This window comes from Zea mays, chromosome 2 (assembly GCF_902167145.1).
Source record: "Zea mays cultivar B73 chromosome 2, Zm-B73-REFERENCE-NAM-5.0, whole genome shotgun sequence".
NCBI lineage: Eukaryota > Viridiplantae > Streptophyta > Magnoliopsida > Poales > Poaceae > Zea > Zea mays.
In genome coordinates this window covers 165,212,775-165,227,969 of record NC_050097.1, presented here as the reverse complement: position 1 = coordinate 165,227,969, position 15,195 = coordinate 165,212,775, and the positions used below count along the sequence as shown (strand labels likewise).

Below are 15,195 nucleotides of genomic sequence, written 5' to 3'. Positions count from 1 at the left end.
GACTCTTGGCTAGGCTGTAAAACGAAGTGCATCCCGGACTCATCAGCAAGGTAGTACCCCTGGCCGTTGCACCACCGGATGCGCTACTCCTCTACATACATCGTGTTCGAGGATACTCATACAACGTCAGCAACGGCCATCATCTCAGCACACAAGAATTCATGGCCAGTCAGTAGCGACTTACGTGGCAGGTTGGGCTTGAGGTGGACGATGAGCTGGACGACGTGATGGCGTCGTCGTTGAATGCGGTGTCTAGAACAACCTAAGAGTCGCCGACGTTGGCGACGACCATGAGGTCCCCCTGCTTGACGATGGACAACGCGGAGCAGCCGCTCTGCACCGCGTCCAAGCGGCGGCTGCGCCGGAGCTTGTCGTAGCGGCACATGCGGCCACGTAGGACTGTTTCTAGAGGTCGAACTGGCAGTCGCCAAGTTTCTTCTTGTCGTTGATGAGCGACCCCAACGCGAGTGCCTCCTGTTAATGGTGTTTGTTCAGGGTTTTCAAGTAAGAAACATGAATTCATGTTTGGCGTTGGTTTATAAAAATGACTCACAAGTCAGATCCATGGAAAAAATATTACGAAGAATAAATGTCACGCATGCAAAAAAAGAATTTAAGTTGAAAACATTATTCAAACAAAAGAAATTGCATGCAAGGCTCTTCTTTAAATACTACTCTCTTCATCCAAAAATATAATTCAAGAATCTCGGTGATACTTATCTACTACTACGCATTGTGCAAGGGTAGCAGGTGGGCTTGGAGAGAGATGTAGTAGATGTGTTTTCTGTTATAGATGTAGACATAAACACACATGTGGTGTAGTGGTAGCTACCGGTAACATTTGTTTGAGAGGTTGTGGGTTCAAATCCCTTTGGGGCCATGTTTATTTTTTTAATTTAGCTAGGTGTTGGCTGTACGGGAGAATGAGAATGGGAACATGGGAATGGACTGTATGCGGGGAGGAGGGAATCGGAAAGGCAGAACTTTAATTTAGCTAGGCGTTGGTTGTACGGGGGAATGGGAACATGGGAATGGACTGTGTGCGGGAAGGAGGGAATCGGAAAGGCAGAACACGGAATGGGCAGAACGCGGAATGGTCGACTACTATTGCAGCCTTAATAAGTAGTAGATTGTTTACTCCAATTTGTTGCTGTAATTATGTAATGCCTTGAACGTAAGTACTGCAATAGTTTACTCCAGTAGTTTACTCTAATAGTAGTACTACATGCTATGCAATTGTTTACTCCAATAGTTTACTCCAATTTGTTGTTGCAATTGTGTACTGCCTAGAACTTTAAGACTGTCTCCAGCAACGTCCTCTATATTTATCCTCTATATCCGTCCTTTACAGTCTCCTCTAAAAGATTCTATCCTCTATATCTCCTTCCTCTCCAACAACGTCCTCTAAATCACGTCCTCTATACTAAAATATCTATATTAGAAACATTTTTTATTTTTATTTTTTGTACATACGTATTTGTCATACTCTCAAATGTATTGTACATATTTTAGTTTTGCTAAACCAATTATTTAAAGTATTCAAATGGATAGAGGACCGTTTAGAGAAACTCTATACATAGAGAATCCAGCAGCGTCCTCTAAATTTAGAGGACCATTTAGAGGACGCTGCTGGAGGGCGTAGAGGACCATTTGGTCCTCTATATTTAGGGTACAGAACCCTTTAGGGTTCCTTGCTGGAGCTAGCCTAAGTACTGGAATTGTTTACTCCAATAGTATACTTCAATTGTGTACTGCCTTGGAACGAAGTAGTTTACTCCAATGTTTTGTAGCTCAATGTCACCTAGGTACTTCACTAACCTACTGAACTGGGAGCATGATGATGTTTTTATCCTTGAGGAAAACATGGGAACTGAAAATGAAGTTATTGAGTCCCCAGTACCGAACGAAGTGATTTCACGGTCAAAACCAAAGGATCGTTCCAAGAATTTCAATGAAGTTGAAGATATATTGTTGATTTCAGCATATTGTTGATTTCAACATATCTTGCAATACACCGAATGCACGTTCAACATCTTTTCTCTAGGACTCCTGAACTGCTGAATAATTTTTGTCCTTTAAATTTGCTAGTGCCTTAATTTTCATAAAGGTTGACCAGTTAGGATAGATCCCATCTTCTAAGTAGTAACCCTTGTCATTAAATGTATAGTTAACTGATGGAGCTTCCCCTTGAGTAAGTCTATCAAATAGATGGGATTTGTGTTAGACATTAATATCATTGAAAGACCCTGGAAGACCAAAAAAAGCATGTCATATCCATAAATCAGTAGACGCCACAACCTCTAGAACAATAGTTGGTTCTTTGACATGACCACAATACATGCCTTGATAAGTTGTAGGACAAATTTTTCATTTCCAATGCATACAATCAACACTACCGAACATTCCAGAAAATCTACGTTGTTTAGCAATAATAAGCAACCTAGATGTATCATTTTCATTTGGAGGTCTCAGATACTCTGGTCCAAAAACCTCACACGTTACCCTCACAAATTTCCGTAGGCTCTCGATAGCAGTGCTTTCTCCAATCCGCAAATACTTGTCTACGTAATCTGCTAGAACACCATAAGCAAGTTGTCTAAAAGCTGCCGTCACCTTTTGAAGATAGGAAAACCCAAGAGCACCAACAACATTTCTTTTCGAGTAAAAGTAGTGATCATGTTGTTTAACACCTTCAGCTATTCGCGTGAAAAGAGGGCGACTCATCCGAAGCTGTCGTCTGAAATACTTCTCAGGATATGTTGGACGCTTGGCAAAATAGTCATTGAATAATTTTAAATCATGTCCTCCTCCACTGTGATCAAATACATCATGTCCAAAAACTGAACCTCGACGTCTTTTACGCTGATCTTCATTCTTCCTCTTTCGGTATTCACCCATCATAAGAATCAATATGTTGTCAAATTCATCATCAACCTCCTCAACTTCTTGATGCTTCATGGATCTTCTACTTTTAGATACCATCATGCACTTCATCAAATTAGCATGACAATATATATCAATCATGCATGTACTGAATAAAAGGTTTTAAGAATTGCATTTTCTTTTTTGGAGCCTCAATGGACCGCAACATAATTAGCTTCGTGGAAAAATAATACCACTCAGAAGTAAGCCAACAAATTTTTATATTCCTATTGAACATCTGCTATCTTGTTGAAAAAGGGATAACCGTAACATAGAAAAGTTGTGTTCGTCACTTGTGCTACCAATAACGTATAAGATTTCATACACCTAGTCGGATCTTGTAGGATTTTAAACCACCGATTAAACTAACATAGAAAAGATCTACGTAAAACTAACCTTGACGAAGCTGTTGCGTACAAACGACGACGCACCTCCCCTACATCTGCCAGATCACTAGCCTGCTGACATGCTGTTGGCGACGGCGCAAAAAAACTCAACGGGAATGGCGACAGGGACGAGTGCGGGAGAAACAGAGGCGACAGGAAGAGGGTTAGTTGCAAAGTACGTTGTTTTTAGGGTCCATGATTAGAATCAGCACTTGTATTTAGGCCCTAAACAAATAGAACAAGTAGCTAAATCAAATTATAAGGCCCAACTATTAGGCTGAGTTGCTCTAAGTTGTTAACTGGGTTTTAGCTAGGTTACCTAACAACTAATGACTATTTGGGGGGTATGGTTAACAATTAGTTGGTCCATTAGCTAATATATTCTAAATGTCCCAGCTAATTTTAGCCGTTAATTATTAGTTTTAGAGGTTTAGAATATAACAATAAAATAATAAAGATCTATCTGAAAAGTTTTCCAAAAATATGCTCTGCCAAAGGTGGATAGAAGATGGAATTATAAATAATAGCTTCTCTTAGCGCCCACCTCCTTTAGAGCTTGTTCGATTACGAGTGGGTCAAGGGGATTGGAGTGCACTAAATGTTCTCATATTCAAATTTGAATAGGAGGTGATTTAATCCACTCAAAATCTTGCTCAATCCACTCCTAACCAAACAAGCCTTTAAGGGCCAGTTTGGAAACACAAATCCCCTAGAATCCTCTCATTTCCCAGGGTGAGTAATCCCTAGAGGTAACATTTGAATAAGACATTTAGTTATATGTGTGGGGTTTTCCCTCCATGAGTTTAGCCTCCCTTGCCCCAAACGAGCCCTAATGGGTTTTACAAATATTCACATGTAAAGTTGATTTGCTAACGATTTACTTAAATAGATTCAGCTTTATTCGATGAAGTTGCTCACGCAGTTGAAGCCAAAAAATAAAAAGACTTCACTAGTTAAGTGGAGCTATACCAAACGAAGTTTTAATCAACTTCTACTAGTACGTTTAAGATAAATAAGTGATACAGAGAAAGATAAAAATGTTATTTATTAGGGAGATCCGAGAGCTTATACTCAAGGAGGCACATTAGTCCGCCTACTCCATCCATCCTGGTAGCAAAAAGATGTACCAAGATCTCAAGCGGAGATTCTGGTGGTATAGAACAAAGAGAGAAATAACAGAATATGTAACCATTTGTGACATGTGCCAAAGGGTCAAGACCGAACATTATAGGCCTACGGGACTGGTACAACCCCTGAAAGTTCCAGAATCGAAGTGGTCAGAGATCGTCATGGATTTTATAGTGGGGTTGCCCAAAACATATAAGGGCTATGTCTCGATCTGGTTCATAGTCGATCGATCAATGAAGGTTGCCCTTTTTCATACCTATCAAGACCTCGTGCACACGTGTTATGCGGGCTGAACTCTATATGGAAAGGACAATATGCCTTCTCGGAGTACCATGAAAGATTGTATCAAACTGAAGTACACATTTTTACCTCACACTTTTGGAAGCAGCTACGGAAGTCTATGGACACCAAGTTGGCCTTCAACTCGGCCTAAAACCCCAAACTGATGGCAGATTGAAAAGACCAATTAGATACTAGGAGACATGCTCCATGCTTGCGCCTTATATTATGGGACAAGCTAGGATAAGAGCTTGCCATACGTAGAGTTCTCCTATAATAACATCTTATTATACCAATCTTAAGATGGCGCCATTCGAGGCCCTGTATGGTTGATGGTGCAGAACACCATTAGATTGGAGCCAAGTCAGTGAGAGGCAAGTTTTTGGGTCCAAGATCATCCAAGAAGCAGAAAGTGAAGATGGCCAAGGAGAATATGAAGATTGTCCAATCATGGTAGAAAAGCTATGCTGATAACAAGAGAATAGACCTAGCCTTTGAGGTGGAAGACTTCATCAATCTAAAGACATCCATTATTAGAGGATTGTGTAGGTTCAAGGTAAAGGGCGAGCTATTGCCCAGATATATTTGACCCTTCAAGGTCTTGGAACGGAAAGGTGAGGTAGCCTATTAGTTGGAGCTACCTAAGAGTTCGGTAGATGTACATGATGTGTTCCACATATCTCAGCTCAAAAAGTATCTGAGAGCACCAAATGAGCAACTACCAATAGAAAACTTGAACACATAAGAAGACCTAACCTACATACAACAACTAGTCAAAAACTTGAGGACAATCGAAAGGTATACATGAAGGAAAGTGGTGAGAATCCGTAAGGTCAGATAGAGTCACCACACGACATATGAGGCCACTTGGGACCGAGAGAACGATATCCGAGCCAATTACCCCAACCTCTTCTTCTGGCCTGACCTAAAATCTCGAGACAAGATTTTTTAGGGCTGATTTGGTGACTAGGGAATTAGTGGGGATCTATGGGGGCAAACTAGTCCTTAAGGGGGTCTATAACACCCTACTTTGGCATGATACAATTTTTTCCCTAAATTCTCAAACAATATGTTGCAGATCTTGAGAAGATTTTTTCCCTTTTTAACTTAATTTCTATCTATTTTACCCTAATAAGAAAAAGGTGGGAAATTAATTTTGTATACAAATCCTGACAATAAATGAGCTCAAACTTCACCTAAATGTTTTATGGATATTTCTAATTTTGGTAAAATTTTGAAGTGATTTGGAGTGCATTTGATTTGAATTTGAAAATCAAACCTAAATTCAAATTTGGAAAATGGAAAAAGATAAAACAGTGCCACGCGAGGCCATATGTTTTCAGTCTAGTAGGCGCCCATGCCCGTGCTCACACCCACTCTCTCTTAAAGGGGACCGCTTTGTCAACCGCTTGCCTTGCATGCGCGTCATGTCTCCCTTTGACGTGTGGAGCTCGTGTGTCATCCCCAACCCTTTGTTGTGCTTGTTATTATCCAGTGGACATCCCGCCGTTGATCTCGCCCCTGTGCAACTCGAACACTGCCACTATGCACGTCACCTGACAACGAACACCATGAACATTCACTCTAGCATTTGCTCCCCCTCTTTCCTCCCTAGATGCCCACGACATTAACCGAGTGTGTCCATCAGTATTTAATGGGTGAACGACCACGCTGCTCCCACAGGTGCCCTCTCCCCTTCAATCATTGGCGTGCACCTACAAAACCCGATCCTCGCACGCCCTGCTTACTCCACTTCGAGCTCCCAGCCACTAGAGTCCTCTCCCCTCGCCACCAGTGTCCTCGTTGCCGTTCAGGAGCATTAGACCAAGGGGGAGCGACACCCTTGTGTGGGTATTCGAACGAATATTACTGGGAAGTGCTGACCCTCGATAACCTCGAGAAAACATTGAGGTCTCCAACCATTTCCTTACTTTACATATTTATTTTTGAGCAATTCAATTCAAGCATCTATATTCATAGATTTGTCATGTTAGTATAGAGTTGGAAATTAGGATGCAAACTTTGTCATATCTTTAGGTACTTAGGTGAAATTGAGTTTATGATTAAGATTTATTTTTTATGAGAAATTTTAGAAAAGCCTAATTTATCTCTCTGGTGGTCATCCTTTTTCTTTCACATGAGGTCACGAGTGTTGGGGAGGAGCTAGACCATGAAGGGAAAACATGAGATATGGGAAGAAGAAGAAAAAAAATAGAGAAAGGTATTATAGTTATTTTATTCTTTTGACCTATCATGTTAAACTGTTTTTTCAAATAAACATCTAAACTAACTTTGGTCAAAATAATAGCTTTACCAATAAAGTCGAGCTACGTCAAACGAGACATAGATGAGATACATATACTTTTATATGTAGTCCTCCTGAAGCTAGGTATGCACAACAAAATGGATTTTAAGATTATGTAAGAAAAGAAAAACCACGATTTTCAATATTATGAAACCATTGTTTTAACTTAAAAAACTTGTCTAAAAACAGCAACCAATTATATGCTACTTGCTGTAAATATAAAATGCTACAAAAAATAAATAAAATTGTTCTGAAAATAAGATCAATCATAAAACCACCTAACAAGAAACTGAAAAGTAAAACTTCGCAAGAAAAATGTGGGCAGGCGCTCAAGATTCATGTGTCCAGCGACCGAGAAAACCCCCAAAATGTGCTTTACCTTCTAAAAATAGGCTCCCCAAGAAACCCACGGACAACAGAGTAGCTTAAACACGCGCTCGCGTACAGCGAAGAAATGGCGATGGCGATGCAGCCATCTTAGTCCCCTTCCCTGATCCCCTCTCCCTCTCCTTCTCCATGGCCGCCCCTCCTCTGGTGTTTGTCGCCGCTGCCATAGCCGCGCTCGCCATCTTCGTCCTCGTCCTCGTCGTCTTCGCCTTCCGGCGATGGTGGTGGTGGCGGCGGCAGCGCCGCCCGCTCCAGGCCGCGGCGGAGGCCTCGACCCCGGTCGCTGTCCAGGTCAAAATCCAAGCTTTCTTGTCCCTTCTTGTTGCCTCGAAACCTCGATGTTTTTGACGCGGATCGCTGGTCCCGGTGTTTCCTGGAAAAATACACACAGACACAGGGATCACCGGTCGATTTTTTTTTTTTTTGGGGGGGGGGGGGGGGGGTGCGTTCTTGGTGCCGCGCCATTAGCAGAGAATTCTTACGGCGCATTTTTTCGTTGTGTGTTTTCCTCAAACGTTCGTGATTCTGTTTCTGGCTCGTTTTCTTGACTAATCTGGTAGTCTTGTAGATACATATCGCATTGATGGTTTGAGGCTGTTTGATGTGTTCCACTGTAGTTGCATGCTTAAGGTTGATTAGGCTGTACCGCTGTAGTTGCTGCTTGCGTTGGCATCGATCGCTATTAATTGGTCAGCAGCGTGAGAAAAGTATTGTTGTTACATTTTGTTGTTCGGTGATCATGGTATCAAATCATTGCTTATTGTATTTTCGTAGTTGATGGACCATGATAAATGATTAGTATCTAGCTCCCAAGCGGACAAAAACAAAATCTACTCCCTAATGAGAAGAAACATTTTAGCTGATTTCTACCTCTCCGTGCACCAGAACATGCTGGATTCTGTGAGCTAGGCAATGGAACTTAATCAGGAATCTGAAAGAAGTATTAAATTTGGGCTTTCTTCATTTCAATATTATTGTGCAGGAGCTTTGGTTATTGAACTTCTTTCCTCACACAAGCAGATCAGTCATAAACTAAAAGGAAATAAAAATCTGTGCCGAAAGTAATTCAATATGCATGGTCTTAGCCATAGACTTGGCACTTTCCTTAATAATTTCTGTGGAGTGGTAGCCACTAGCCACATCAATTGATCTTTGCCTTTCATGCAATGCTTACGATAACTAGTTATACTGGAATGTAATTGTGTACTGAGGCATTTTCACTACATGATCTACATCAAGCTCTTCTTTTCTTTAATTGCAACGCAGATGTACTTGTATTGGTGTCTCAATGGTTTACACTCTCCACTTGCAGGAGGAGGATATAGATAGGCCTCTTCTTTCCGAAAATCGGGACGATCACTCTAGACAAAGTAATTATTTTCTTGGAAGTTCTGTAGGAGAACCTTCAAAGATTCAATCAAATAGGAGTAACATTTCGCCTAGAAGTCATGCAATTGCTGATACAGGGAGGACTTATCCAGATGAATGTTGTGCTACACAAGGTTTGCATAATCATACCCCAACCATTTAATAGCCTTGTTGGAATATCAGCTATGTTCTTGTCTTGTTGAATTGCTCTAGTTATTGATTGACAAAACAATTTTCCAGTTACTGAGAATCACTACTGATACTGATTTTGTAGGAGAAACTCATGTAATCAATATTGAAAATGATACTTCTGAAGAGTTTCGATTAGGAAGCACGTTAAGACGGACATCACCAGCAAAATTGACAACACCTGCTCAGAAGCACAGAAGGGTTTCTGGAGATGACTATCATAATGGAAGTGTTCCTCTGAAGGATAGTACATATCGTAAGCTATCCTTCAAACTTGACTTGGACATTCTAATAGTCCATTGCTTGCAAAGGTTGGCATTTGTATGCCCATTTCATCCAATCTTTTGTTAGAAGTGCAGATAGTAGCCTAGATTTAGAGGTCATAGCTGGTCCATCTCATGGAATAAGCTGTTCTCGGCAGTCAAGTAGGCCTTCTATGCTCCCAATAACTCTTGGAAGGGTTCCCCCAAGTGATTTAGTGTTAAAGGACTCTGAAGTATCTGGGAAACATGCTCAGATAAACTGGAATGCAAAGGTAAATCGTTCAGGAATTATTTATGTTTGTACTTTCAATTTAATGTGATTTGAAATGTTTGCTTCTCTGTACTTTTAGATTTTTAGCTTTGAAACCTGAATAAGTGATGCTATCAATCAACTTTAGCAGTACCTTTATGTATGTTTGTGATCATCAAAATTTAGGTGTATGTTTGTCCAAAATTATTACTCAAAAACTCAATATTGTGGATGTGGATGGTAAAGGCTACATGTTTAAATCTAATAATTTTAAATGCCATGGCCCATGGCAAAAACTGTTCCTGCAAGGTTAGCCATGCTTACTTTTGTCAGCACCATAATATCAATTTGTGAGCAGAAACATACTGGATAAGGCTTGATAATTGGCTCACACTAGAAAACTGTGTAGGGTAAAGCCTCCAAATGTTATCTCATTATCTGGTTGTCTACTGTATTGATCAGATCTGTAGTTTATGTTACAGTCTTTGAGATGCTTGTCTCATCTAGTTACTTATCTGCTGCAGTGCAATTCAAAATTCTTCTTTACCTCTGAAACAGTGATAATTGGTATACTGGAATATTGCAGACATTAAAATGGGAACTTGTGGACATGGGCAGCTTGAATGGAACTTTCTTGAACTCCCAGGCAGTTCATCATCCAGATGCTGAGTCTAGGCATTGGGGTGAACCTGCTGAACTTGCACATGGTGATATTATAACTCTAGGGACTTCATCTAAACTATCTGTAAGTTCAAAATATTCCTCCAAATTTGGTAAAATATTTTATGGATCTTTTAGTAGTTCAACTATACAGTCTATTGAATTTGCATTGTATGTCTCATAGAAGTCTGAATCCTTTGGAATTGATCAGAGTTGGTATGTTTCTAGAATCGGTTGCATATGCTCATACCAAATCCTAAGTCTTGATCCTTATGCTTGACATCTTCACAATTCTTGATCTGAAACAACTTATCTTTTGTAGGTTTACATGGCCATTATAATCTCATACATTTAGTCCAAACTGAATATAAAAAATTAGACTGTGTCCTACTACTCATTATAAATTACTGAGCTCCATCCACCAGATGCGATTGCATGGAACATACAACAACAACAACAACAAGAGCAAAACCTTTTATTTTCAAGCAACTTGGGATATGTTAGAGATGAAATCCAACATGAATCTATTTGAGAAGGGAAAATAAAGAGAAGATGTTATAAAATAAAAACAGCATCCAAATAGTGATATCACGAGGGATCTAAAGCCCATTCATTAAAGCACATTTACATTTTCTTTTCATGTTTCTGGGTGTGCTCTTCCACTTTCATTCATATGATGTGCCATAAATCACTTAAGTTTTGGTATTATGTATAACTTAATGTATGCATATGAGTTCATTTTTCCTAAGGGTTTGGTCCTCAAAATCATGATTCTGGTGTTCCCTTCTGTTGGAAGTCCATATGTGGATCTGTAGATCACTTATTGCCATATATTGTCCATTGAATTTTGACATATCTGACCTAGTTCAAATAAGTAGGGGAAAAGTTCGTCTACTGTGTTGTTATTAAAAGAATCATAATGAATGGTTTATTTCAAGTGTCAACAATATTGTCTACAAATTGAATAGTGGTTCAAGCTAGTGTTCTAAAAAGCTCTATGCAGGAGGCATGGTGTCACTTAAAGGGTTTGTTTGACAACAATGTTTCTTAAAACCATGGTTTTACAATACTATACTTCCGATTGTCATGACAATACCGTAGTTTTGGCCAGCTCCAAAAATACCATTGTTTTGAGAAATATTGTTTGGATACAACAGTGTAAACCATGGTATTAGGAAAAAGCTAGCCATGCCATGGAAACTTTGGGTTGGAGTGGAGTTTTCAATACTCCAAAAATACCATGTTATCTAGAATACCACGGTTTTGAAAACATAGTTTTTAGGAATACAACCAAACAACTTATGGCATAAAATACTACGGTATTACTAAAAACCATGATATTGACTAGAAACTATAAAAATACTTTCCTTCCAATTCCAAACAGACCCTAAGCTGTTATGTGGTACTAGCATGGCTGCATGGGTGAGCTGTGTAGCCTAGCACTTATGTGGGGGCTAGGCAACTGTTTTAGAACATTGAATGAATGCTAGCTGCTGGCTTACTGGACATGCTAAGTGATGCTTGCTCATCATTGTTTGTATGGATGCTTGCTTCATTCAGCTACTTTATTGAGGGCTGGATGAAACATTGCAACCACCACAATGTCCAATGGTTTCTGTTCATCTGGTCTGAATTCATGATTTGAAGAATACACATTTTATTTGGTCTTAAAGTTTTTGGTGCTTAACATTCAACTTACTTTGAGCATCATAGCCCAACAGTTAGCCCTTTATTAAAAAGATTAATTGTGTTTCTACCTCTGAAGGTTCAAATTACACTGCAAAATCAACGAGTTCCTGCTGGTGTTGGTATGGCATCCGATCCAATGGTGGCACGTAGAAGTGGAAAGAAACTTCCAATGGAAGACATAAGCTTTTGCCAGTGTCCTCTGCAGGGTGTTGAACATGTCAGTAATCAGATAGTCCCTCCGAATTCTTTGTTCTTTTTTTTTCTTATGCCTGATTGCATTGCAGTTTGGGCTCTTTGGAATTTTTGATGGACATGGTGGGGATGGAGCTGCCAAAGCTGTCAGCAAGTTAGTCATTTGTGCTTCTTTGATGCATGACTATGCATGGCATTAGTTTATTCTAGTATATGGGGATTTTCTTGTATTTATTTTTAATATTTTGATAGTTTAATCTGACCATGCAAAGCTGATGTTTTCCCTTTCAATTTGTAGGATTCTTCCAGAAAATCTGGGATACATGTTATCTCATCCTGAAACAAAAGAACGAGTGCAGTCATGTTCTGATGCTTCTGATGTTCTTAGATATGCTTTTACTTTGACAGAAGATGCAATCGATCATCAGTACGAGGTTCACCCTTTCTCTAGTTGTCATGTGTCAGATGCCATTGGTGAAGTTTTAGTTCAGACTTCAGACTTATGTTCCTATTACCTTACTGAATTTTATATTTTGTGAAAGGCTTGTTTATATGTTTGCAACTTGCAAGGCTGTGATATTTAGTATTTTAGAGCTGGCTCTCTTGACTTAATCTATGTTATATATTTCCATGTTTGATATATCAGGCTCATCAAGAAATCCTATTGTTGTAGTGATGTCAACAATTAATATTCTGTTGGGGTCACAATTCATGAGACAGTTTATCTAATTGCTGATCCCATCTCTTGAGTACACATTATTAGGTTGTTTTGGTCCTAATCGAAATGATTTCTCTGGTTTCCAACATTTTTACCAAGTTCTTCTCTATGATACATATTTCTAGGCTGGTTTGCTTCCAGATTTCAGATCTTGTTGCTAATGGAAGCTCCCTACTATCATATTTTTTAAGAATCCTCCCTTGTTCTTAATGCCTACCCCAGAAAAAAGCAATGGTTGTTTGCTTCTGAAAATTTGTAGTCTAATCAGACTCCTCTTATATGCCTTAGTCATCTGTATTACTTTGCTGAGTAGTAGTTGAATACTCTTCCGTCGAATTACCTCGATACAAACTGTTAATGCTTACGGTTTTTATTGACCCTTCTCAGGGATGTACAGGCACAGCACTTCTTATTTGGTTTGATCAAAATAAAGATTGTTTTGCCCAGTGTGCTAATCTTGGTGATTCTGCTTGCGTAATGAGGTAAGAGGTTTGCCTTTTTCCCCCCTCAAGACATGCAGAGTTTTTTTTATTAAATATAAGGAAGACAGCTGATATATGTTAGTTTTTCCAGCTAACATCCTGTATGGTGTAGAATCGCAAACATTGTTGCTAACATCCATAAAAAGAAAACATTGTTGGTTACATGTTTCTGAGCCCGATGACAACCTAAACTTTTTCAGTGTCAATGGAAAGACGATCGATATGACTGAAGATCACCGGGTAGCTAGCGCAACTGAAAGAGCTAGGATAGCAAGAACTGGGCAGCCCCTGAAAGATGGGGAAGTCCGTCTTAATGGTATGATTCGGTCTCCATCGTTTTTGCTTCCATTTACGTTGGAGGCGTAATCAATGTTTTGTTGTTGTTTCAACAGGACTGAATCTTGCGAGGATGTTTGGAGACAAGTTTCTTAAGGAGCAAGACTCACGCTTCAGCTCAGAACCATATCTGAGCCAAGCTGTTCGTATCACCAAAGCGTGCACAGCTTTTGCCGTTATTGCTAGGTAACTCGGCGTTTCGCTGATGCTAGCAAGGTATTGCTACTGTTATAATGCAACCATCTCCTGACTATTCAGGTTTTTTCTTTCCTGTATTTACGCAGTGACGGGCTTTGGGATGTCATCAGCACGAAAAGGGCGGTACAGCTTGTTGTTGAGGTAAAAGAATCTGATGACTGTTTTTTTCCTGTCCTTGTTCTGCAGCTGCAGTGATGCCCTTCATTGTTCCTTGCCTTGTTTCCTTCACGATCTGCAGGGAACGGAGAGGTACTCTGGTGACAGCGCCTCAGCGGCTAAAGTAGCCAACCGCGTGTTGGACGAAGCTAGGAGCTTGCGAACCAAGGACAACACATCCTTAATATTTGTAGATTTTGACATTCTGAGAACAGATCCTTGTATCGCCAAATGACATGTCAGATTCAAGACACCTTTCCGTGAACCATCTTCCTGGCTGCTTATATAGCTCCAAGTTTTGGTCCACCCATTCAGTTTTTTAGTGAGATGTGATATATATATTCAGCTGTAGATTGGCATAGGAGCAGAGTCCATACCATGTAATCTGGTGCATGCTTTTAGACTCTAGTGCGTGCGCGCTGCCTGCGTGTGGGTGTGTGTGTGAGGGGGATTGTCAATGAGAAGGTCTTCATGGAGAAACTTCCTGGTCAATTTTCAATAGAGTTAGAATTTTGGAACAAGAGTTTCTTGGCCACTGACCCCCTCAATCTTGTCTGAAGAACGTCGGGAGAAACTTGGTGCTAGACCCAGTTGCTGCCACGTGGACAGCATTGAGCCTGAGTTTTTGTCAAGTCTGGAATCCTTTTACCGCATTGGTGAACTTCGGTGTTGGATCACTCATCCATTCTAAATTTGAAACTAGTTTTTGTTCTATGAATTCAGGAAGTTTTGGCTCATTTTTTTACCACAAAAAAATATCAACACTTGTGCCAGAAGTATTCAAGGGACAATCTAGATATTGGCAACCAACGTGCAACTGAATTCCTACTCCCTAGATAGGCCTTGCAGAGATAAGAGAAGATGGGGATGTACAAGATCGAATTAGGGTTTAGGTTGATGAGTTACGTCTAATAATAATATATTAATTCCCTGAGAAACTGAGGAGCCGGGTGGCCAAATCCATGCAGGAAAATTTGATGAAAGACTATGATTTAATCGTCGTCATCAGGCATGGGAAAAGAATCCTTGCTTGGGAGCTTCCCTATTATTAGATTCTTCGCTTGAAGTAGACCCTTCACTACTAGAGTCCGTAGATCCTTCAGATCGATGGTGGAGACCTCTAACAAGTGTGGTTGTGAGAGCAACTTCAATAGTTATGTATAATTATACTATCTAAATTCTAGATTTAGCAAGTTCTCAAATAATATAGATAATATAGGAAACAAAAAAAAATTCATCTCCTCCAATAGTTCTCTATACATTTCCTATAATCAATTTTGGTGTTTG

The 15,195-nt window shown here is 39.9% G+C and overlaps 1 protein-coding gene across 1 annotated transcript; it reads left to right on the top strand.

Moving 5' to 3' along the window:
- The first annotated feature begins 7,404 nt into the window (after positions 1-7,404).
- On the top strand, positions 7,405-14,841 carry LOC100285824 (uncharacterized). The gene is made up of 13 exons (NM_001158714.3): positions 7,405-7,698; positions 8,720-8,909; positions 9,050-9,220; positions 9,324-9,499; positions 10,064-10,222; positions 11,903-12,043; positions 12,111-12,172; positions 12,317-12,452; positions 13,124-13,218; positions 13,419-13,534; positions 13,611-13,740; positions 13,839-13,893; positions 13,991-14,841. The coding sequence occupies exons 1-13, from the start codon at positions 7,537-7,539 to the stop codon at positions 14,141-14,143; spliced, it is 1,746 nt and encodes a 581-aa protein (NP_001152186.2). The 5' UTR covers positions 7,405-7,536; the 3' UTR covers positions 14,144-14,841.
- Positions 14,842-15,195: the final 354 nt, after the last annotated feature.

Excerpts from the sequence above, each read along its gene's own strand:
- LOC100285824 (NM_001158714.3), top strand. The coding sequence starts at position 7,537 with ATGGCCGCCCCTCCTCTGGTGTTTGTCGCCGCTGCCATAGCCGCGCTC. Across the intron at positions 12,453-13,123 it reads CAATCGATCATCAGTACGAG|GGATGTACAGGCACAGCACT; the intron begins GTTCACCCTTTC and ends GACCCTTCTCAG. Across the intron at positions 13,741-13,838 it reads GCTTTTGCCGTTATTGCTAG|TGACGGGCTTTGGGATGTCA; the intron begins GTAACTCGGCGT and ends GTATTTACGCAG.